Genomic DNA, 25,571 nt, shown 5'->3' with positions numbered 1-25,571 from the left:
ACATTTGTGCATATTAATCATAGCCTTCCAGCAGCTTCTATCATTTTTAATTTGCATTGACTGGTTATGTAAGCAATTTTTTAAATCATGTTTTTGGGTTTTGCATACAGTGAACTGCTATAAAAGCAAGTGATTTAAAATTAATGCCTTTAAAACTTACGTTTTTGCACAATTATTACGTGACACTGCTTACTGTAGCTGTGCTTCTGTAAGAATACCAGAAGACCACTAGAGGGCGACATCGTCTTTTTAGTCTGCCCAATACAAGTGGCCGCTTCAGAGAAATGCTTCACTAAATGAATGTCTTTAAATATCCCTATAAAATTATTAAAAAATTGTTTTTAGCTTATTATTTCATACATGAAAAGAACATAAATCGGGGTTGTTTTGCATTTATCTTTCCTATGCTTCAGCAAAAGTGATCACTGCCAATAATAATAATAAAAAATCAGTCAGTAAAATTAAAGAGTTTATTAAAAACTGTTATTTTGTTTGATTAAGTTAAATTATATCGGATTTTACATGGTTTGGATTGTGTCGGCAACTGCATTAGACACTTTCCTTTTAAGTTATGTCTTATTTGATTCTTCCAAGTGATTCGATTCTTTTGAATCTTTCGAAAGATTTTGTGATTGACTTTAAGATATTGGACAAAATACCATAGCAATAGACTTGATAACTGGGAATTTCAGTTACGTCACCTGCTCTAACCACATCACATTCACTTAATGCAAAGCAAAAATTTGCCACCCAACAAAAAAATAAACTTCATATACTTTTCTCGTACTATATAACCAGTCTTTGTAGCCAAGCAAAAAAATGCCCTTCCAAAAGTGAACAACTTAAATCTGTATAGAGTTGATGGGAACGATTCATTCAAAGATTTGTTCAAACCCCGCGATTCGCTCTTAGAATGAACGCACAGCCCCGCCTCTAATTGGAGGTGAATTTAGAGTCCTGTAACCCCGCCTTCAGCACGCTCATGTGTCTCGTAAAGAAACGTGTGTTTTGACGCAGAAACCGAGCACGGGGTCTGTACTTCACTCGGGACTAAAGAAGCGTTGAATCAAGAGTTATGGAAAACTGAGCCTTCCTTAATCCCACACGGTGCTTGTCAACTCTAATTCCAGCCACTTTTCCTGCGTTCAAACTACTTGAGGAAAAAGAGGGAGGAGCCGCTGAAATCAACTTCAGTTCATATCTTATCATAGGAAACCAGCGCCCTGCTGCTACTACACAGCTGATCCACTGAGGCGACGCTTGATCTAGTTGAATTCGCCAACCAACAGCGGCGTGATGGGGGATTTGATCTCAACTCATCTGGATGAAGGCAAACGGGAGGTTATAACAGGTAAGCGCGCTGATGGACGTGTCTGCTAACCGCGATGCTTTACTAGTTTGCAAGAATCAGTCTTGGTATGTAAAATATAGTGTTGCGAAAGGGTTGTAATGCAATTTCAGTTAAGGACAGCGCTGGGGTTTTGGGTGAAAGGGTTTACATTCCACCCCAAAAAGTAAACTTGGGATAATAAACTTTGTGCAATTCCTGCACTAAAGAGGCACTTTGCTGCGACGTGGCACATTATTTCCTGTTGCTTTTAAGTTTTAAACTGCATAAAACACTGCATAAAATAATCACTGTATGATTGAAAATAAAAAATAAATAAAATAAAATAAAAGGATTACACTCAATGCTTCTCAATTAGGAGAAGGACAACATAAATTTGAGCTGCACAGTCGAACTATTGTTTATATCTTGAATAGATCATGAAAAAATAAAATTAAGTGTAAATAAATTCTTATGCAGGCGGCCTGCATCTCTTCAGAACTTTGTGCTCAGGTGTGGCTTGGGTGGAACAGGTTTGAGAAAATGCTGACATTTGAAATGGGTTACTAGTAGAAGTAGAATTTGGAATTGAATATGAAGGGCACCCCCGCTTTAGAAAACATAGCATATAGTACATTTTTCAACAAACAAATCATTTAACTGACATGAATGATAAATATGAATATTTATGGGTATTACCTATGAAGTCATATCAGCATCAAATACAAATGTAGTTGTACATGATTTCATCTGATTTGTTGTTGTCAATCAAAAACAATTTCATTTTTGCAACATTGATTTCTAAGGCAGTAAATACAGATATTTGGCAACTACAGGTCCCTGTGGTGTCTGTAGAGACACTAAACCCAAATAATCCAATCCTAGAATAGAATCCATATAGAATAAAATATTTTATTTTATTTATTTTTTGGACATTTTGCACGAGCCCTGATTAACTTCTAACTAACATTTTACTCGTAACTACTGAAAGAAAAAAAAAAGCATTTCAAACTAAACTTAAAAAATAATATTAATAATCTTTTATTTGTCGATTTAGTTAGTCTGGAGAAATGATCTGTCTGGAGTGTCACTGCGGGAAAACAGAAAGCACAGTTTTTGCTTCTTATATTTTTGAAACTTTGTAAGAATGATGTAAATAATATTTTACCTAAAGATTACCCCTTTCAGTCTCATTTGATAACGTTCATACCCAACTCTCCTTTTGCGCATTTTAAGAGAAAGCACATATCTCAGGTGTGGAATCTCAGGAATGCATGCTAACAGCAGTAAGGAGGCTGTCTGGATGATCTGTCATACTCAACATTTTGATAACCTTTGTTCAGGAGGCCATGTATGCTCTCATAGCTAATTCATACAATGTGTGGGACTGTAGGAGAATCTGCTTGGCAGACAATATGAAACCTCTACAGTAGGCTGTTGTTTGTTGTTGACTGTATGACCTCGCCTTTTTCTTGTCAGTAAAGAGGGAGTCCCCCACTCTGAAAAGTGTCCAAGTCTGAAAGCCACTCTTTTCTTTTTTTTTTTTTTTTTCTCCACACTTTTCCTTCCTGCAGTTTATAATGAATGAAGTCATCTTCTCAAAATAGTGTGTGGAGAATAAAATGACCTCATTACTTCCTCTTTCATATCTTCTAATGTGTTGACCACTTTAGTAGCTGCAAATATTTATTTCACTTTGCATCTTCTAGTATTTTGTTATTTTTACGTTTGTTGAAGCATGTTTTTGGGTCAAATCTTCCATGTTGACGAGATGGTGACGTTTGAGTTTGGGAAGTAAAATGACACCCCCACACCACTGTTTTTAATAGCTGGGGGGGACGAGGGGGTTCCTGTAGGAAATGCTTTTATAGAATATTCATGGAAGGGTGTTACTGGGGAAGCCGTAGGACAGTAATAGTGTGGAAATGTTCTAAAACAGTATGTTTGTTACAGAGCTTTATAGTGAAGTCAGTACACAATCCATTCAGCTTCCTATAGTGTGTGTGTGTTTTTAGCCCCTCTCATATTGTTAATGCTAACTCATCCTTTTCTCAAGTTAACAGTTTTTAGTCATCCACTGAACTGACTGGAATTGAGGCAAAAATGGGAGTGAGTCTGGGGTTAGTCTGAAAAATCATCTAGCTGGAATGTCAGTGTCAGTGTGGGAAAACAAGAAACACAGATTTTGCTTCTTATGTTGTTGTATTCTTATTATTCAGAATTAGATTTTTGGTTTATGTGACTCCATCAGCCAGTGTTTAAATAGGAATTTTCCATGATAAACATCAAGCTTGCTCAATGTTGGACTCAGCACCAATGAGGCTCTCAGGACAATTAAAACAAATGATGAGCACAGCATGTTTGTAAATCACACCCTGGCATGCTTCACTTACTGTAACAACACAGTTCACCAAAAAACACTGCAATCTGATCATAATGTATACCAACTTTTCATCATATAAGTACTGTGCTATAATTAATTTTAATTTTTAAACTAAGACACTTTATGGCATTGCTGCTGCGTTCTCTAGCCTGCCGTCTAACAATTTCCAAATTCCCCCTTTGTCAGTTTTTATATCAGCTGTACTTAATCCCTGACAGTATTCCCATAAATTCCAGGAATTCAAAAGTTCTCTTCTTGACCAGTACTGTTAATCAAACAATATCATTTATCAAAACTGTTTGTGCTGTCAAATTCAAATTCAAAACCCATTTGTTAGAATTGTTACTTGCATGTTTTATAAATTAGATGAGGAGCACATCTTGTTGAAATAATTGACTTCAGACTGTTTTAGAAATTGAATGCACCCAAGATGGTCATTTATCCATGACATGAAGAGTTATGTGCATTAAACTTTCAATAATTCAGGGTTCTGCCGATAGCCATTCCACATCTAACAAAGAAAATGTACAGTAGAGTGAAAAATATTATAATATATAGCGCAAATCAAAAGTTTGGGGTCAGTACATTTTTGAAAATCAATACGTTTTCCAACAAGTATGCATTAAATTGATTAAAAGTGACCGTAAGGTCTTGTTACAAAATTTCAAATACATGCTTTTCATGCAGGTGTGCTGTTCAAAGTTTTGGGAAAAGGTTTTTTTTTTTTTTTTTTAAGAATTCTTTGGTATTTCTGGTATGAATTTCATAGTGATAAAAAATTTTCAGTGTTACCAAAATCAGTATATCAGAATGATTTCTGAAGAATCATGTGACATTGACTACTGGAATAATGGCCGCTGAAAATTCAGCTTTGCATTACAGGAATAAATGAACTTTTTCAATTGTAATAATATTTCAAAATGTTACAGTGTTTACTGTATTTTTGATCAAATAAATGCAGCCTCGGTGAGCTTAAAAGACTTCTTTCAAAAATAAAAAAATCCGACCCCAAGTTTTGATAAAAATACAAAATAAAATGGCCAGTGGAATTGTTGGTCCGTCTGGCTTAGGCACAGCCCAATTGCCCAAACCACCGTTACTACTTCAGAAGTGTTCATTAAAGAACATAGCGATATGCAAGTAGAATGCTTTCAACTAACCTGAAACTACTCATTTCTGTGCAGTTATAAAAAATTACCCTTAGTAAGTATTTTAGCCAATCAAAATCAAGAATTCCGGTATTACACGGGATGATCCATGATCATGCTCTTCTTCAAAGAATCAAACAGAACCATGATCAAAGTGTTTTGGGATTTCCTGCTGTGTGCTCAACTAAGCCTGAATGACTCCAGCAGACACGTTTGCTATGTTTGTATGAATGCAACAAAAGTAAGATGCAGTCTTAATGCTTACAAAGACATTTCTGATTGCACTGTATAAGTGTAATTTAGTGGCTCTGTGTTCTAGTTTATTGTTTCATTGGCTAATGAATTGCAAGCAGTATCTTCAGAGTGAGGCTTCGGAGTCTCTCTTTGAAGTGGCTGCTATACAGTAATGCTAATTTGATTTGCTTATGAGCTTGTAATGAAATTAAAAAGGAACAAGGAGTGGCACCAAGTATCACATGAGACTCATTCAGTGAGTGACTCATAAACAAACAGCACACACACATACACAAACGCTCTCAGCCTTAGAGATTCACATGAACATACGTATCTTGTGGTTTCTTCCAGACTTCCAGTTTCTTTCATCAAACCTTTTAAAGAAATGTCCTCTGTTAGAATTTTTTTTTTTCATTGTTCATATAGGAGAGTATGAGCTGCAGGTTTCCCATGGTCATGGACAACTTGGAATTTCCAGGCCTGGAGAGATTCATTGGTCATATTAACTTTCTCCTTCCCAGTACTTTCGGAGCGTATTCCCATTGTCAGTACCATGATCTGAGCTCCCAGATTTCCCTCTCAAGAGCTTTCACTCCATCTGCTCTGACATGGACACATTCCAAAGAAACTTCCTTTTCCTCTTTCCCCACCCCCCTGAAGGCCAACTGCCCCCTGTGTGGCCGGCATGATTGTATTGTAATCATCCTCACTAGTGAAACCACTCTTTAAGTGTCTGTCTGCAAACCTCCACATTACCAATGCAGAGCTTGGCAAGATTTAATTCCCACCACCAGCTTCATGCACATTACTGAGATGTTTGTTTTTGTGTCGAAATCAGTTACTGAGAAAAGCAAGCTTCGTTTGTAACATGGATTGTGAAATTTTGTGTGTGTGTGAATGATTTGGCATGGCAGCGGATCATTTGGTATCTGCCTAAGGATGTTTATAAAAGATTGATGTGTGCAAACAGTCCTGCCCAGCCCTTACAATCAGCTCTGTTCCCACCATCACTCTCTGTACATTACCCATAATCCTGAAATGGGCAGGGTCTTTAATAATCAGACAAGTTATTATAGAAAGGAGAATCATTCATCAAACATTGTTGTAGTTTTGTGATTTTTCCTGGAGATTTGTTTATGGCTTAATTGAGGATTTCTTAATAAAATGCCTATGGAGAAAATGAATTGGGCAAAATACTTCCAGAATCAAGACTGTAGAATGAGCGGACGAACACTTTTGGACTGTCTTGAGTCATGCAAATTGTGTTCTGTTCTAGTTTGTGAGTGTGTTTTCAGTTACCATCAGAGTCAGACCACACATATAATGCAAATAGATATTGCTATGTTATTTATGGTCTACTATGTTATTCATTCAAATATCTTTAAATACCCATAACAATTTTATAAATTATTACATCATCTCATGAAATTTATTTTAATTAAATAACAATAAAATATTATATAAAAGTAAATCATTTCATAGTAGGACATTTCATAGCTTTCTTGGCAAGTAAGATTGTCATTTAATTTCCATCGCCTCTAATATGGTACTTTTTTAAAACAATGCAGATGATCAGGGTGACCTTATTCTCAGCCTCCTTGTCTCCTTTTTCACATTCCCCTGTGTTAAGCACTGCCTGCACAACTGCCTAATGGCTTTAGCAGTTCATTTAATTACATATTCTGGCTTTATGCGGCAAATATGATGGATTGAGAGTTGGTCAGGAGAAATCATAAGCAGAGCTCCAGACTTTTCATTTTTGCAGTGAAGACCATACACATGTAGGGAGGGAACATTTTTAGGGAATTCCTGTGAGCATTTGACTTGGCAGACTGAAGTATGTAAATGCTATGCGTCAGGTTGGTTTATAATTTGCTTTGATTGGGGGGGGGGGGACTTGCTCTATTCTATCTGTTATCTTATTATTTATTATATAATAATACAAAATAATAATAAAAAAACTTGCTATGTAACCCTTGTAACCTTTATGTTAATAATCCTATTGAACTTGAGCATTTAGCTGTATGGATCTGATTTGTTTGAGTCTCACCCTGTATGAAACTTATTTTTTATCAGTCATAACAATCATATATAACCTTGAAATATACCACAGTGTTATTCCAATTGTATGTTTATTGAATAAACTGGAGTTATTTTTAATGTGCAGGTGATTCACTGACCTTAAGTCTAACCACAATGGACATTCAAGTGCAATTAGATAACTAAGATTTACGTCTTTCTTTGACCATCACTAAATGCTTTATTTTCCATGCCCCTTTCTAATTTAATGGCATCTTCATATTGTAAGCAAACGGACAGGAATGTTGTTTTTTTTTTTTTTATTCTCTTGCCCTAAAACTTTCCAAGAGACTGAATGCCTCCAAAAGTTTACAACAAGCCCTACATAGTCATTTGGAAAACATCCTGCCAGAAAGCAGTCAGTAATGAAGCTGCCTTTGTTCTTGTGCCAACTGCAGTGTTGATCTGCTTTAACATGCATGTGAAGGACAAAGCAGTGAAGCTCAAACATTGTAATCTCCTTTTCGGATCAGAAACACTGAGCTCGGTGTGAATTGCTGTTAATGTTTAATGCCCATTAAAGTGTATTTTTGCTAAGTAATGGACCGGTCGACAATGACATTATTGTTTAGAAAATGAAAACATTCTATATACATTAGACATTAAGTCTAACTTACCTGTAATGTAATACTGTATATAATAATCATGCTGGTTGTATGAGTTCTATGTATATTCATTAACTGTGTGTGTGTGTGTGTGTGTGTGTGTGTGTGTGTGTGTGTGTGTGTGTGTGTGTGTGTGTTTGTTTCTTAGCACGGACAGGGGAGCTGATGGGAGAGTTTGGTCGGCTATATGAACAGCAGTATGCGGTCGCTCTTTTTAACAAGATGCGCTATGACATTGAGGGTGGAGGAGGCCCTCAGAATCAGCTCCTGCACAGGAAGGTAAAGCCCCTTTCTATTCCTCTTTTTCAGCTCTGCTTGTATTTTTTAAAGGTGCACGTGAAACAGATGAAATCAGGGTCATTTCTCATAGGACTGATGGTCTGTGATGTCAGACGGCAGATTAGATTTGGGGATAATTGCTATGTTTGAACACATGTACATTTGTTTATTTGAAATATGTAGTATTATCATCACAGTATGACCCTTTAAAGATGAGCAGTTTGTACAGCTTTCATTCATCCGTGGGGGTGGGGTGTGTCTATAGACAGACACACTGGGTGGGCAAAGTAAACACAAATTAAGCACTTCCAGTCCTAACATCTCTTTATGTGATGTATAATTAGGTGCTGGGTCCTTACTGAAAATAGACGGACAACTGTCTCTCTCTCTTTGCTTAAACCGGACCTTATTTGAACCACCCTTCAATTCTTGTGTTTCTTAGGTGCCTCTTAAGAATAAGTCCATCTTCTCAGGGGATTTATTCCAGTATCTAGAAGAGAACAAAAAATGGAGGAATCGTTTTCTCTTTATTCCTGACTCCTACAACATCAACTATTATGAAAACAAACAGGTAATGAGTGTATTACAATAAAATGAATCGCTCTTCAGTAGTAGTCAAATTAAAAAATCGGAATTGGCTGATAATCCTTTATCTTAAAGTCACCATGAACTGTTTAATGATTTCAGAAGTTTAAATAAATAAATGCCTTTACTTATTCTTATTTACTTATTTAGTCATTAATTCATTTGCAAATAAAATGCTTTCTTTATACTCTATCTGTTTCTAATTTAGGCCCATGACAGAGGGCTGCATCCTAAAGGCACCATTAACTGTGCTGGCTACAGGGTCCTGACCTCTATGGAGGAATATCTTGAACGCCTTAACACCAGCCTGCCAGGTCAGTCTAAAGCAGTGAGAGGAAAATGAAAAAGAAAGCTGGGAAAAGCTCAGGGAGGAAGCAAATTCTTAAGGAATTTTCCCAAAGCAAAAGTTACTGGCTTATTGGTTTTACTAAGGTCATGTCATCATGGCAGCGAAGTTGCAAGAATAGATTACAGTTAAGGTCAGTAAAGGATTCAATCACACAAGACTCATGTGAACATGTATAATGTGTAAGTCATGTTGTTATGACATTTAAAACCATATGTATTTATTACCTATGCTTTGCTGTAACTAAAACCGTTTTTTTTTTTTTTTTTATTAAACTTGCAGCCTTTCACTGAAATAAATGTAGAGTAGAGTTGAGTCAGAGTCTAGATAGGAAATTATGAAATGGAGTGTAAAGTAATGGGCTGTGATCTTTGTATGTTGTGCAGCTGTAGTTATGATGACTATGGAGATCTTCTCATAAGGCCACTTTTAATAGAATATGGAATCATGCAACATGCGTTTTGCAGGTGTAAAAGCTAAAGTTGGCAGTTCTCCATTCCTGAAATTTGCAACGCAGTTTCCCCTCATTCTCTGGCATCCTTATGCTCGCCACTACTATTTCTGCATGGTGACTGAGAAGGAGCAGCAAAAGTGGAACGCTGTCTTTCAAGACTGCGTCCGGCACACCAACAATGGTAAGTCTTCTTAACCCTGTTGTTTAAAACAGCCGTCCTCGTGTCCACTTTCCCCTCTGTCTCTTTAAAACCCAGACTCATATTTAAGGCATGACTCATTACTTCAGGTAATCGGCTTTCATTACGGTTATTTTTATTCTGTTGTTTGTGAGGATAAGCTGGTTTCAGACTTGCTAGAATAACTGATGTGTTATTTCATAAATCAGCTCTTTTGGACATCACTTTATCAAAAAGGAAACTCGAGCGGAACGCTTGGCTCGGTTGATGGCATTCATTTGGCTTGTTTGATAATAGAAAGAATTTTACTTCTCAAGGCTGTAAAAAGAGTCCGATGAGATCATATGGAAAACTGGAGATGTGCTGTTATTCATTCTCTGTGTGTGAGCTCTATGACTGCTTATTTTGTAGAGCTTCTTTAAATTTATACAATTAGCAGAAATTATAGCATTTCTCTATAAATGTCACTTTCTGTGTTTAATATGCCAATTAAATAAAATGTGATTTCAGCTGCCATATTTCTTGACTATATGCTTCAATTTTTTAAGTTTACAAATCATATGCAAGTATTTGCTGATGTAAATATAGTTACACCATGCCTAGGGCTATCAGAAAGTTCATTGTTACTGAGAGTTTCGCTCTTCACAGTGATGTCACTGTTAGTTTACTTGATGTGTTGTTTGTCGGGACACTCAAACAAGAGTATACTTGTCTATTGAAGCTTATGTTAAGATTGTCCCAACTTATTATGGTTATGTCACCTGCTTGGTGGGCCTTTCATATGGTTCTTGATACTGTACTCTCTTGGAAATTATCCTGTTAAATTTATGGTAAAAAAAAAAAAAAAGGCAGCTGTGAGTATTAGAAATTAACCAAATAAATAAATACAATACTGTGCCAATGTTTTCGCTATTGTGGGATGGCATTGGTGCCTGTATATTACAACTTGTAACCATATACATCAGGGGTGCACGATAAATATCGGCCGATAATTAATGCGCATCTCGTCAATAAAGCCGGTTATCTACCATCAGGTGCGTGATTTCAAGCAGAGCAGCTGTTACTACACAGAGCCGTTGTTTTACTGACAAGCTGTGCAAAACCACCTTAATTATCACCATTCATCTTAAAATACTTATAATATTATTTAAAAAAATAAATATTGAACACCCCAATTTAAATTTAATTAAGAAATATAAAATTTAAATAAAAAACAGCTCGAACTACTGAAATCAGCTTTTTCTCTTTAAAACGTACCAGTAACCACCATGATAATACAAGTGGTACAAAGCCACCTGATGCGAAGTGGTCGTAAATGGTCTGTCCATAAAACATGACATTTTACATTGGCCACCATCTAAATAATGGAAAATGTAACACTAAACACTATAATGTACATTACTAACAACAAAAATAAGAACAACCTAAATTATTTATACAAAATATAATCATATTTGATGTCACACAGGAACCTCTAAAATATGTTAATTCAGTTTTCACCTTTAAAAAAATGTTAATTCATGGTTTTTACTTCCAGAAACAAGAAATTAAACAGTAGTTTACAGTAAAAGTACATGTAATGTGACTGTTAAACCATTTAGAGTTTTTCGCTGAATATGGTAAAGTAATTTACAGTTTGCGGTATGCAAAAATAAAAACTTTTTTTGGAGTGTAGTGTGGTCCTAAAATGACCCTCTTATAATATATACACAAAAAAAAATACATATAGTAAATACAAATAAAAAAAAATATATATATAATGTTAATATACCAACCTATTGAAGTACTGAAATCTGTTTTGTACCTTTGTAATACACAGATAACCACCAAATGCAGGTGGTGATGAGAAATTCACATAATGAACCAGAGCCGATTAGTTTTTAAATAATAACATGTATAGAAGGTGCACAGTGTCAATCACACAAACACTAAACACCATCATGGTAACACACGAAACTGAAATAATGCAATATACATTCATTTAACAACATTAGGTGTAACACACAACCCTACAAAACTGATAAGAAAAAAACTAAGAAACAAAGTTATTTCAGCAAAAAACAAACAAACATACAATTTTAAATATAATGCAGGGAATTCTGGGAATGCCAATTTATGGTTATTCACCGTATATAGTAAGGGAATTTCCCGTTAACCATTTAACAGGTTTTTACTGTAGCATTTTTACAGTCTTTTACCGTTAAATTCATGGTGATTTTTTTTTGCCTACTCAATGGGCATGGGAGAGAAGTCTGATGGTCTTGACATTAATTGATTTGATTGAAATTCAGTCTAATTATACATAAGGTATTCTAGTTATTGGAGCTGTTTTCTCTCCGCTGTAGTTCAGATTCCAGAGTGGTCACAGCTGGGGCTGTCAACCCATAATTCAGTTTGGATGAGAAGCTGCCGAGAGGGAATTCACACTTGCGGTTAGGGCAGTAATGTCCCCTGGGGTATTAAGGCGGCCATCTAAAAGTGTGTGTGTGTGCTAGAGTAAGCCAAATCCCTGCTGTGTGTAGTATGTTCTGAATGCAAGCACATTTGCAGTGCCTTTTTTTTCCCCAAATAAGCAATGGCTCAGTTCTGGTTAAGTTCTTTGCTATTCATTAGTCTGTTTAAGATATTCCCTGACATTTTCTGTTCTCGCAGTTTAATAAGAAGCTTAGCTGTTAGTGGAGACTGCACTTCTAGAGAGGTGACAGTGACCATTTTGACATAATATAATAACAAGAGATCTGTTTTCTCTCTCTCTCTGTTTGTCACAGACACTAATAGGAGTGGATAAGTGTTTTTCTTCTTTGGTTTAAAATGAAGCATGCAGTAAAATGTAGTGCTTAATTTCTGGAATTTATCTAAATGCTATACTTAAACAGTTCATTATCTGTATTGATTGCTTTTAACAGCAGAACAAACACTCTTTGTAGGGTTATGTAACTTTGGTCTGATTCATCGGTTGAATAGATGTTGTTTCTGTGAGTATGTACCTGGTCACCATGGCAGTTTAAGGCAAACCCTGCAGAAGGAGTGTAGGTTTGAGTGATTCGTAATAGGCTGTTATTCATAATTTGACCACTGATATAATTGCCCTTCCCTTTTACCTGTCAAAATCACACATTCATTATGTAAGTACTGTAATTATGTTAAGTACTGTCCTGGTAAGGTGCCATTATTTTGTGAGCTTGTGGATAACATTGTTTCCTGCAACACTTTGAGCATTTCTGCTGTTAAATCTACTTTGCCACACCAAAAATAATCTTATTTAATGCGAGTTGTGTATGTGAGTTTCCAGTTCAAATTAAATGTGACAAGATGAAAAGAAATCTTGTCTTTGAGTTTATATATATATATATATATATATATATATATATATATATATATATATATATATATATATATATATATATATATATATATATATTAAAAAAATGTAGTTAAGAAGACTAATGACTCTTTCTTTAGTTGATATTAGATGACTCTAACAGAAGTCCTTTATTTCATAGGGGACTGTGAATTTATTTGTCACTGCATCTGCTAAGAATTAAAGCATCTAAACTGAAAACATGAGCCAGACACATGTCTTCGATATGGTTGTGGTGAGCATTGTGTCAGAACTGTGTTGGTTCAAATTGCACTTCTGCATAAAGAGCTAAATGTGATGTGTAACTTAATATAATAAATTGCTTAAAACCACTCATCTGTGTCCTAAAATGTGTCTGGACACTAGGATCTAGGAACATGCAGTGATCCAATAGGATGGTGTTATTCTGTGACTGGACGCCCAGGGGAGTAAACCCAAGCGTGCATGAACAGAGTTAAATCAGGACTGGATCCTGACAAGTCACAGCATGTTTTTGGAAGTGCATCATTTACATGTAGAATGTTTAAGATCACTTAATCATAAGGCTGTTGGCATTTCTACTGTACTATACTAGACTTTGCTGGAAGTATCCTGGCTTGTTGAGTTCTGTAGCCCCGTGCTGTCATGAGCGATACTGGTGGCCCAGTAAAGTCTGGAATGCAACAGCAATTCATTTAACCCCAGAGTCCATGTTTTGTTTGTCTGATCTTCCCTATGTGATTTTTGGCTTGAGTGAGAGAGGCTTTAAAGGAATAGTTCCCCCTAAAATGAAAATTTGCTGAAATGTACTTATCCTCGGGCCATCCAAAATCTAGATGAGTTTGTTTCTTCATCAAAACAGATTTGGAGAAATTTGGCACTATATCACTTGTTCATCATTGGATCCTCCAGACCTCTGCAGTGAATGGGTGCTGATTTAAAAAAAAAAAAACTACTCCATCAATAAATGTCTTGTGGAGGGAAAGCTGTGTGTTTGTAAAAAGCAAGTCCATCATTAAGATGTTTTTAACTTCAAACCATTGATTCTGACTAAAATACATCCATGACATTGCTTCCTATAGTGAAAAGGTTATCTAATCTGAAATCATTACAGATCAAGCACCAAAAGAGTTCTGAACAAATATGTCTGTGGGTTGGATGTGAGAGCACGACAGGGGAGGGACTTTTTCACTGGAGGAAGTGTTATAGATTATAGACTTTTTGGCCATAAGTGACGGTTTAAAGCTAAACTCCTTAATGAAGGATTTGGTTTCTTACAAACACACATCTTTTCACTTCACAAAGACGTTAACTGATGGACTGAAGTCATGTGGATTATTTGTGGATTATTGTGATGTTTTTTTTTTTTCAGCTGTTTGAACTCTCATTCTGAACTCTTATTCTTTTAATGTCTAAAGAGGAGCAAAACGGCTTCTGCGCAGGTCACAAATCTTACTTTGGTGAAAATTCTGTTATTTATGGTCATGAAATAGCCTACACAAAGTTGCTAGACTGTTTCTCAAGTCTCACAGAGCTTTATAATGTGTATGGTTCATGTCAGTCTTTGGAGAACGTTTTATAAGGCAACTGAACAGGTTTACAGGCATGTTAATGAATTTAGTCCAGGTGGTTTAAAACCTCTTCAGTGTCCAGACACTGAGAGTTGCTCTTTGAAAGCCTATTGAATGTCATTGTAAAGGCCTTAGATTGACAATCTGACAGAAACTACACAAATTTGTAGAAATCGTCAGAATAATTTGAATTCCTGTACACTTAAAAACAAGTATTTATGCACAGTTACATTATGACTGAAAGGGATAAAAATGTGAAACCTCAAAATTTAGCCCTGGTGATATCTGACCATGTCTCATAATGTTGTGCAATGTAATAATCGGCTCATTGGTGTCATAGGGTTATTAGGGCATGGTGTGAAGCGAGGATTTTCTTTTTCTTTTTTCTTCACCAAAGATCCTAATTTTTTTCTCATTGTACTTTGATCATCTGGTGTTTTTGGACTGAATTGAGAACAGTTGTTTTTTTGGTGACTGCGCCAGAATAAGCGACCCGTTAAGCTTGTTCTCTAGTTTTTGCATAACACTTGGGCTCTCCCCAGATGTTCAGATATATGTTAATAAATTATGTTTTGTTTTGTTTTGTTATTCGATTCTATTCTATTCTGTCAGAATAAGTGACCCAAAACACATGTTGTCTTGTTTTTGCGTAACAGCTCTTCCCATGTGTTTATGAATATACTTATCTATGTGCATTTATTTGATTATTTTACTAGAATAATAATGAATGGGTCGCCAGAATGAACGACCCATAACTCTTGTTTTCTCCTTACACTCTCTGGTTCTCTCCACACGTTTTCATAAATACATTTGCCCATGTGTGCATGCACTCACAAAAGCGTCAAGCTGTGCTGATGTGGAGTGCTGGACTTCCTGCCTGTTCTCCTTCAGCCCCCCACACCCAGCCTGCTTGAACTTCCTCTCTTTGTGAGGGTTCAGGCACTCATGCGTGCGTGCTGTATGTACAGGAGGCTCTTACAATATGTGGGCTTTTAGAATGTCGTCATAACTGACATACCGATGTGAAGCAGGTTGTCAGAGTACTGAACTCGAGACAACTTGTCTTCAAATTGTGTTAGATTCACACATCAGCTAGATCATTCCCCTATGACTCATCAGTATACTGTGGTAACTATGGCATTGTTTAGGGAATTACCATGGTGACCGATGAGGCAATGCTTCCTGTTTGCCATGGTGACCAAAGCAGCTTGAAGTCTGTTTTTGGTTTGATTGAATAATCTGATTGTGAGACGTGCCTGTGGGTGTTTATATAAAGATGACCCTTCTTTCATTTTTTGTCACCTGGTCTTTTCACTTCTCTAAATGGAAAGGAACTGTGTCATGTTATGATAACATTAGAAATTAATGTCTAATGTTTTTTGAGTCTTGATTATTTGTTAAAAATAGCAAAAGTTGTTACTTGCTTGCATATGTTGAATATAATGATGATGAAGTCTTGTTCTCTTGCTCAGGACTGCCTGAGGAATGTAAAGTACAGACCCCGGCGTTCACAGATGCAGTGCGACTCTTTCGGCAGGCCCATGGTCACTATGGAACCTGGGACATGATGTGTGGGACGCCTCCACAGGTAAAACACACACATATACTTTTATGTATCTTGGGCAGCTCTTGTTAGAATCTTTTTTTTTTTTAAGACTAGGAGTTCTCAATCTGGTTCTTTTTATGGGGTTCTTAAGCACTTTTGAGGTTAAAAGTAACATTCTTAGAAGATATTTATTTATTAAAATGAAATATATGACGTGTGTGTGTGTATATAATGTGTATATATATATATATATATATATATATATATATATATATATATATAAATTCCTTTTATTGAAAAATAGATTAAACATTTTTAAAGATTTTCTTTTCTTCTCCAATAAATGCAAATTTTTACCAAGAATTTTAGGAGATATGTTAAACAATGCTCAAAAAAAAATTCCTTTTATTGAAGTCTCCTGTGATACCTGATTGCATCTCTAGTGACCCTACATCAAGAACAGTATGATAAATCTAAAGTAAATTATTTTTTTGGTGTTGTGTAGGGAGGTTAAAGGAAGTCACGCAGTAATTGTTTGGGTTATAATCGAATACAGATGAAGGTCAGAGCTAAATTGATTCAAAGGAAGTGACCCGTTTCAAATCATGGTGTCCCTGTAGAAAAGTTTTGTGGCGTCAGAAAAAGAGAAGATGGTATTCCTGGTAGGTTTGGGGTAGCGTAGTCATTGCAAATAAAATGCTAGATTAACATTTATACAAACAGCACAATAAGTGAAGAACTAAAATATAGATCTTATTTATGGAATCTGACCTTGATTTACGGGGAAATCTTTTGTCATTGTGAATTGGAACATTGTAACAATTTGGTAATTTATACTTTGGTTATAAGGTGGAGGTATAAAGCTAAGAAATACAACATGTCACAGTAGTATTATTTTCCTTCTTAGTTGAGTTCTTTCTTTTCTCTCTGGAACGAGTGAAACAGATAAACAGAGAGACATCATGTGAAAGTGATAGGAGTGTGTCCTCTAGTAACTTGTGACTCTAAAACCATGTTGACAATATTTCTAGTTGAATAATAGAGGTTAAGCTTACATAGGTTTATTTTATAGTACAGTAACAAAAGTCCTTGTAGGCTTTGGAAGGATGTCACATTAACTAGTTTAATGATAAATGATCGGCGTCCAGAGACCAGTCTGGCAATAGTAAAATTGTAATATGCTTCAGGCAAGCCAGGTTTCCTGTTATATCTGTTATATCTCAGTTAACGTACCCTCCAGTCCAGGCCTATATGATCCGGATACAGTATGTCACTCAAACACACGCAGTGTATTAAAACTTTATGATTTTTTTAGAATTAATGTTGATTTTAATAAAGGGACATGTTAAAGTGTTGTTCTTTCATCACACCCATTCAGTTTTATGATTGTCTTCCCAGATCCTCGCCAACCTTGTCATGGAGACCCTCCTCCCTGAGATGAGAGACCTCATCACCCCCAAACTGAAGGGCAAGATGCATGAGAGACAGAGGAATTGGATGCTGGTACTTCACACATCTTATATTTACTAGTCCTGCATGGAAGTGTTTTTTTATTATTATTTTATTTTACAACAGAGTATAATATGTGGGTCAGAGCTTTACTGTACAATGTGGCTACAGCCCAAAAGCATTTTTAAAACAACTTGGATGTATTACAGTGGATTCTGTTTCATTTTTGGCCAGATATCAGATGCAGTGTACGGGCTGGTTCAGAGCCAGACTCGGGCGCAGTATGAAGCAGTAGTGCAGAGCTGTGAAGCAGGTCGCCCCCCGCTGGAAACCACCATCCGCACAGACATGGACCAGATCATCACTTCCAAAGAACATGTGAGCAGCAAAATAAAAGGTAGCTTTAACTGGTAATTTATTCCATCATTTATCTTTATCAAGTCACACAGATGTCAAGTAACTTACCTGGAATCAAAACTGCCAAACATTTACCTGAGGAAAACTGACGTCGGATCATATCAGGTTTCTAGTGAAGCTTATCTAAAAGGGATTGTGAAAGAAGGCGGCCGACAAATGTCACATTCTGACAGCTTACCTTAAGTGTTATTGATGAATGAGGATGATGTACAGTACATGACAGAAAGTGTTCTTCTGAAATCACCGACACTTCCTGATATTCAAAGGGTTAGTTCACCCAAATATTAAAATTATGTCATTAATGACTCACCCTCATGTCGTTCCAAACCCGTAAGACCTCCGTTCATCTTCGGAAACACAGTTTTAAGATATTTAGATTTAGTCCGAGAGCTTTCAGTCCCTCCATTGAGAATGTATGTACGGTATAATGTCCACGTCCAAAAGGGTAATAAATACATCTTCAAAGTAGTCCATGTGACATCAGAGTGTCCGTTAGAATTTTTTGAAGCATCGAAAATACATTTTGGTCCAAAAATATCAAAAACTACGACTTTATTTAGCATTGACTTCTCTCCCGGGTCTGTTTATGAGCGCGTTCACCTCACATCCGGTTCCGCGAACGAATCACTCGATGTAACCGGATCTTCTTGAACCAGTTCAACAAATCGAACTGAATCGTTTGAAACGGTTCGCGTCAACAATAAGCATTAATCCACCAATGACTTAAGCTGTTAACTTTTTTAACATGGCTGACACTCCCTCTGAGTTCAAATAAACCAATATCCCGGAGTAATTCATTTACTCAAAACAGTACACTGACTGAAACTGATGACCGAGCCAGATAACGAACGAAACATTGACTCGTTCTCGAGTCAAGAAACCGGTTGCATCGGTTTTTCGGATCACCGGTAGTGATGGGAAGTTCTGTTCTTCTCCGCGAACCCGTTCTCTTTCGGACAGTTTGATTCACATAACATTAGCACAGAATCAGTTCAGAAGTTTCTTTTGCGCTCGAAGTAATGACTTCATTGGCGATGATTGCCCTTGATTCAAGCCTTCGGTTTACCCGCGCTCATAACATTAGCACAGAATCGGTTCAGAATCAATCACCAAAAGAACCAGCTCGGTTCAGACGTGCTGTGTGTCAGTCTGAATCACCCCCTGCGCAGTATCATCAGCTCCTCGGTTCTCGAATCGGACGCGTCCGACAGAAACGGTTGACTCGAGAACGAGTCAATGTTTCGTTCGTTATCTGGCTCGGTCAGTGTACTGTTTGAGTAAATGAATTACTCCGGGATATTGGTTTATTTGAACTCAGAGGGAGTGTCAGCCATGTTAAAAAAGTTAACAGCTTAAGTCATTTGTGGATTAATGCTTATTGTTGACGCGAACCGTTTCAAAAGGATTCAGTTTGATTTGGTGAACTGGTTCAAGAAGATCCGGTTACATCGAGTGATTCGTTCGCGAACCGGATGTGAGGTGAACGCGCTCATAACAGACCCCGGGAGAGAAGTCAATGCTGAATAAAGTAGTAGTTTTTGATATTCTTGGACCAAAATGTATTTCGATGCTTCAAAAAATTCTAACGGACCCTCTGATGTCACATGGACTACTTTGAAGATGTTTTTATTACCTTTCTGGACGTGGACAGTATACCGTACATACTTCTCAATGGAGGGATGAAAGCTCTCGGACTAAATCTAAAATATCTTATACTGTGTTCCGAAGATGAACGGAGGTCTTACGGGTTTGGAACGACATGAGGGTGAGTCATTAATGACATAATTTTAATATTTGGGTGAACTAACCCTTTAATAGTTTCTGCTAATTTTAATATTTGGATTATCATCTAGTACTTGCATGTTATGACATATTTAACCCTTTAAGAGCAGAATGTTAGTGGCTGTGCATACTGTAATATAACATTTATTATCTTTCATACGGTACTTCACACTATAATGCTATGAACCCTAAAGTTGATTTAACATATTTTTCCTTTAATCTATCAATACATGGTGTTTTTTTTTTAACAAAGTAGTTTTACAATTTACAGTATTTAGAATATTGTATCATCCATAACATGAAAGTAATTAGCGCTAATTGTATTGGCCAGACTTTTAATATCATTTCATCATTATGCAGTTGAATGAATTTTTCTGTCTGTCTGTAGCACTTGTGCTGCCCAAGGCAGAGAAGCTTCTGAAGGTGAGTATCCAGCCCTACATCAGCTCAATCCTTGACGCGCTGATGGAGCCCACCAGCAGAGGCTTCTTTGAGGTGCGAGACTTGTTCTTCAGAGAGCTGGTAGACATGAGCAAGAACCTCCTCAATGACGGCAACAAGGAAAAGCTCGGGGAGGTAACCCAAAGTCCCCTCCATGACATCTGGTTACACTTTCTTTGCTAATAGGTTGCTTGAGCCATGACTTAAGTAGACTTAAAACTCTCTTACCTTTGGTGTCCAGCACATGGAGAAGATCTCCATGCTAGCCTTCCATCCTGTGAAGATGCAGAGCTGCTATGAGAAGATGGAGAGCTTGAGTTTAGAGGGACTTCAGCAGCGCTTTGACGTTTCCAGCCCCTCTGTGTTTGTCCAGAGAGCCCAGATCCTAATGCGAGAGGTCAGTCAACTTTGAACCAGGAGCTTTCTTTTATAAACAAATAGCCACCAATACTGGCAAGTAGTATAAAACAGTGGTACTAACAACAAAGTACGAATATGTACCACACATCTGAGCTATTTTTATTATGTTTATGTGATCAAGATGGTTTGTTAAACTGCAGCTGGTTTGAAGAATTATATAAATATCTCTGTTAGGGGGGTATTGTACTTTTGTGGGCAAAATGAGCCGTTTGTGTTTGTCTATGTGCCACTTAGGATTTGGTTTGTGGTTTTGTTGTGTATGAAACTGTATGCCCTGAGGAGGTGTGTGCTGTTGTGGTTGAGATGTTAAACCTCATTTTGGTCACTAAATTACATAGCTGCAGTTTTAAAGACTAGCATACGACTGATGATTGTGAGCACAAGAAAAAAGGTGTTTTTTTTTTTTTTTATAAAGTGCTAATCATGTTTTAGCACTTCATATAAAATAAATTTTTACAACAGAGACAGATTTGCACAGGGAGTGGAGAAACAAGATTGAACTTGAGTTGTGAATTATCAACTTATTCCCACCCTTTTTGTGTGGTTAAATGCCCCCTTGTGGCAAAACTGATTAAAATATGTGGAAACAGTCTAGTGTCTATTTCCTATTTAAGACATTAATCCTGTCACACTTGACTAGAGGCTGGAATACACTACGTAAATTTCAAAAGATTTTAAACCATGGCATCATACACTACTCGACTAAGGATCACACACTACCAGACTTTCAAATTGTTCCACAAACACAAAAAAAACTTGAGACATGTGCCTTGTTGTTAGAAGACAATAAAAAAAAAATATGTGCTTTAAAATCAGCTCAAAATATCAAACATATTCTCCGAATGGATGAAATCATGATTTGAAGCAAAAAAAAAAAACATTAAAATAAAAAATAAAACGTAGTATGTGCTCATTGTACACTACGTAATTTTCTGTGAAATCTGTCAACTCCAACTGGCCAAAATCCACAGACTGGCAATGGCTTTTGGAAACTTGACTCCTCCAGACTGCAAATTGAGGGTTGAAAATCTGGGCAACAGTTGTGTAGTGTATTGTAGCCTTAAGGATATATCCATCTGTTTTGTGCAGCAAATGGATGACGCAGTATACACATTTGAGCAGCTCCTGCACCAGAGTTTGGAGGACCAGGAAGCGGAGGATCTCTGTAAAACCAGCCAGCGCTGCCAGGATCGTGTCATCAAGGTGAAACAGAACGTCCATCTGCCCTGTCATATCTTTTTGTCCAATAGGTTCTTGTTTAAGATTTATAATTTGCACCGTTTTTCAAAATTTGATGTCCAGAAATTTGACTACGACAGCAGCACAGTTCGTAAGAAGTTCTTCAGAGAGGCTCTTCTGCAGATATTCATCCCCTACATGCTGAAACAGCTCTCCCCATCATGCTCTGCTGTACGTCTTGGCTCTGGTAGAGCAACAATTCACTATCCAATCTAAAACTACTCTGAAAATATTTCACGTTATTATGTTGTTTTTGCAGGAACTCCCTCGTTTCCAGGAGCTCATTTTTGAGGATTTCTCTCGTTTCATTCTGGTGGAAAACATATTTGAGGAAGCGGTGCTGCACACAGTAATGAAAGACATAATGATGGGTAAGACTGCTTTCCAAGAATGAGACCTTTTCAAACCAAGAAGGTTTGAAACATTTAAAGTTGTGATGTTTTAGAACCAAATGTTTTCTTCTGTAATGTATTGCGATGTACAAACAGATTATTGGGAAAAAAAATGCCATCCTACTATGCTCTTATCAACATTCCTTCTGTGTTCCAGCTGTGAAGGAAGCAGCCGTCCAGAGGAGACACAACCTGTACCGAGACAGCATCGTTTTGACCAACAGCGACCCTAACCTTCACCTGTTGGGGGAGAATCCTCCCATTGACTGGGCTGAGGAATATGGAGGAGGTCAAGAGGAGGAGGATGGAGAGAATGCCGGAGATCCAGAGGCTCAAAAAAGACGCAGGATGAAGCAGGTGGTCTCCATGATCCAGGTTGAAGACAATGTCTTTGTGCTGCCCAATGAATCATGCCTGGAAGTGCCCGCTGTAGACAATATTCCAGAGGAGGAGGCCGAGGTACGTTCAGACACCTCATTATCCCAGCAGTCAGAGAAGCAAGTTCCCAATGGAACCAAAAAGGATGTGAACAAAAACGCAATTGATGAGAAACCACCAACAAACGGAAGTGCAATAAAAGAGGAAGAAAGCACAACAGAAATGTCACTGCAGGGCACAGAGAGCAAGTCGGCCATAGACTGTGCCATACAGGAAATCGAGAACGCAGTACAGGAAGAGGAACATGAACTCAGGACACAGAAAACTGAAGAGTCATCATCCTTGAAAGAGGAAACTGCAGCCGAGGAGGTAAGACCCACCTCAAATTGTGAAGAAGGGGCACGGCTAAACCCAGCAGACACGAACAAAGATTCACCTTCAAGCACAGAGGAGGAGCCTTTGGATTCGCCGGAAAGGGAAGGGGAAGCAGTGACACCATCAGACCAACAGGAAAATCACATTACGGCGAGCACTCATGACTCGTCTCAGTGCGACGACAGCGGATTCCATTCACCCACTAATGAAGCAGCAGAAGAGAAGCATCAGGCGGGAAAGGAGGAATGTAATGACTCTGAAACTGGAGAGGACACTGGGAAGGGAGAAAGTGCACATATGGATCACCAGTGAAATATCTCATGAACTCTGTTCATTTATTATGTTTATGCTTGTAAATGCATTACCCACTGCTCTAAAATGACTTTTGACTGAGTGACAGGAGATTTTTTGTTGGGGTTTTTTTTTTGCCCGTAAAACACTTTTGTCTCACTACTCTGACTGTATAGGCATTGTTGTCTATATCTTTTTGCATGTGCACACTCACATTTTTTTGCACTTAAAAAAAAACAGTCACTCTTACTTAGAGCTGGGCTCGAATATGAACACATCTTGGGTCAAAATGTCTTCACCTTTCTGTTCACAAGTACAGTATTCACTTTTATTAGAGATCTCCATTCCTAGTTTAGTGTCATTTCATTTGTGTGTGGTGCAGAATAACAGACTGCAGAAGAATGATGAATTTGCAGTGGAAACCAGCCACATTATGCCTCGTGATGATAGTATATGGTGCCTTATTGAAATCTGCATCTTGTATCTGATGCTTATTGCTAGTGATACAGTACTGCCTTGCCAGAATTCACACTAAAGGCACTGAATTTTATTTTTCATTCACTTTATAATAGAGGTTTGTTTTATGCTTGCTTAATCAGTGAAATGTTTGTTGTGTTGCCTGCACAGGAGACATTTAGCTTGTGAACAAATAACTGCTGCAATGCCAAACAAGCTGCATCTCGTGTAAGTTTGTTTAAGACTGGAGTGTTGCTTGCATTGCTGCAGCTGGTAAAGTAAGCATTATTTTCTTAAACACTGCCGTCATTTGTTGTAATTAGAGAAGTGACTGCATATATTTTTCGTTAACCAAGCCAAATTAGTATAACTGACTGTAAAACATTTGCCATACGGTGCTTTCCACCTCCTTTTTCATTGTTCAATCTGTGGATTTTAAAAAAAATTGCATTTGGTAATTGCATTATGATCTCAGTATCTTCTGGGTCACACATACACTGTATAGTTTTAGTTCATGTAGAGAATAGTGCTCACTGGGTTGTGGGTCCTAGTGGAGATATGTGTCATGTTAGGATGCTTTGATTTAAGTACAGGTGACTTTTTTTGTAAAGGGGAATCCAGAAGATTAGAGCCATCCAACTGGTATTCATATTTGTACAGCACCACTATTAGGGAACCAGAAAGTTATGTTTGATATTTGTTTTTCAAATTAAAGTTACAAGCAAGTTATTGATGTGCAAAATGTTATTAATATGGTCTGACTCATGTATCTGGCCACAACAGCTTCCTAACTTCTTCAATTCTGTTTAAGACTTTTTTTAAAAGTAGTTTTATCTGTGAAATGACAATGACTTCCACTTTTAATTAACGTAATTGAATATTTTTATTTATTAGTTACAGCACTTGGTACTATATGTTATCCTAACCTTTTTAATTGTATCCTGCTCAAATCGTTTTGCATTTTTATTGTATTGTTATATTTTGGAAAAATAAATCAATATCACTGAGAGTCTGCATATTTTTGTCTTTAAGGAGTTGTTTGCTTGATAGTATTTGATATATTTACATGACTTAAAGGGGTCATGAACTGAGAAATCAAAACTCCCTTCATGTTTTGACATTTAAGAGGTCGTTGTACTATAAACGCATCCTGTAAGTTTCAGAACTCAAAACTTTTTCGTTAGTCAGCTTATATTTGAGCCAAATTAATAATAATAATAATAAAATGCAGTTCATGACCCCTTTAATGTGAAAATGTGGCTTAGTGTATCTGTCACACCAGCAGACGGCAGTGCAAACGTTTGTCACGCTCGTGCGACGAACATTCAGCAGTGATGATTTCGATTCACCCCAGTGAGTCGATTCTTTTGAATTCGTTCACCAAAAAGGATTAATTCATTCTGTATAGGTTCAGTGAAGAGGTCATGTTCGTTAGATGGGTTCAAAAATGCTCCATCTCTGCCAGTATTCGAATTACTGCTCCATAATAGTAAGCCTTTGAAGGCAGGAAAGCAATCACCTTCACAAGAGAGAAATTTAAGTGAACGAAAAATAGTCACGAGAATTATTCGTTCACTTATTTATTTTTTAAATACCAATTTGTTCACGAAAGAAACGTTAATGGCAGCCATTTGAGTGTTTATTTATTAAAAATGTATTTTGGATGGAAAACTATAAAAGTGATGACATTTATTTGATACATTTATATTTATCATATTATTATTATTAATAAGACTTAATATTATTGTCTTATTATAAATCAATATATTATTTTATATATTATTTCAGCAATTAGTTATACGAGTTACATATATACAATATACGTGACGTTTTAACAATTTGCTCTTTAATTATTA

The 25,571-nt window shown here is 36.9% G+C and overlaps 1 protein-coding gene across 1 annotated transcript; it reads left to right on the top strand.

Annotated features, from left to right (window-relative positions):
- The first annotated feature begins 963 nt into the window (after positions 1-963).
- On the top strand, positions 964-24,724 carry LOC109063158 (protein Niban 2-like). The gene is made up of 14 exons (XM_042755526.1): positions 964-1,351; positions 7,925-8,055; positions 8,498-8,626; positions 8,849-8,954; positions 9,454-9,621; positions 16,002-16,117; positions 17,474-17,578; positions 17,759-17,921; positions 20,112-20,299; positions 20,406-20,561; positions 21,674-21,787; positions 21,887-21,994; positions 22,083-22,194; positions 22,373-24,724. The coding sequence occupies exons 1-14, from the start codon at positions 1,297-1,299 to the stop codon at positions 23,278-23,280; spliced, it is 2,559 nt and encodes an 852-aa protein (XP_042611460.1). The 5' UTR covers positions 964-1,296; the 3' UTR covers positions 23,281-24,724.
- The last annotated feature ends 847 nt before the right edge of the window (positions 24,725-25,571 follow it).

Source organism: Cyprinus carpio, chromosome A5 (genome assembly GCF_018340385.1).
Source record: "Cyprinus carpio isolate SPL01 chromosome A5, ASM1834038v1, whole genome shotgun sequence".
Taxonomy (NCBI): domain Eukaryota; kingdom Metazoa; phylum Chordata; class Actinopteri; order Cypriniformes; family Cyprinidae; genus Cyprinus; species Cyprinus carpio.
The sequence above is the reverse complement of the archived record's forward strand: the minus strand, read 5'-3'. Positions and strand labels throughout refer to the sequence as shown.

Coding starts and splice junctions, on each gene's coding strand:
- LOC109063158 (XM_042755526.1), top strand. CDS start 1,297: ATGGGGGATTTGATCTCAACTCATCTGGATGAAGGCAAACGGGAGGTT. Junction 1,352..7,924: donor CAAACGGGAGGTTATAACAG/GTAAGCGCGCTG, acceptor TTTGTTTCTTAG/CACGGACAGGGGAGCTGATG. Junction 22,195..22,372: donor AATGAAAGACATAATGATGG/GTAAGACTGCTT, acceptor TCTGTGTTCCAG/CTGTGAAGGAAGCAGCCGTC.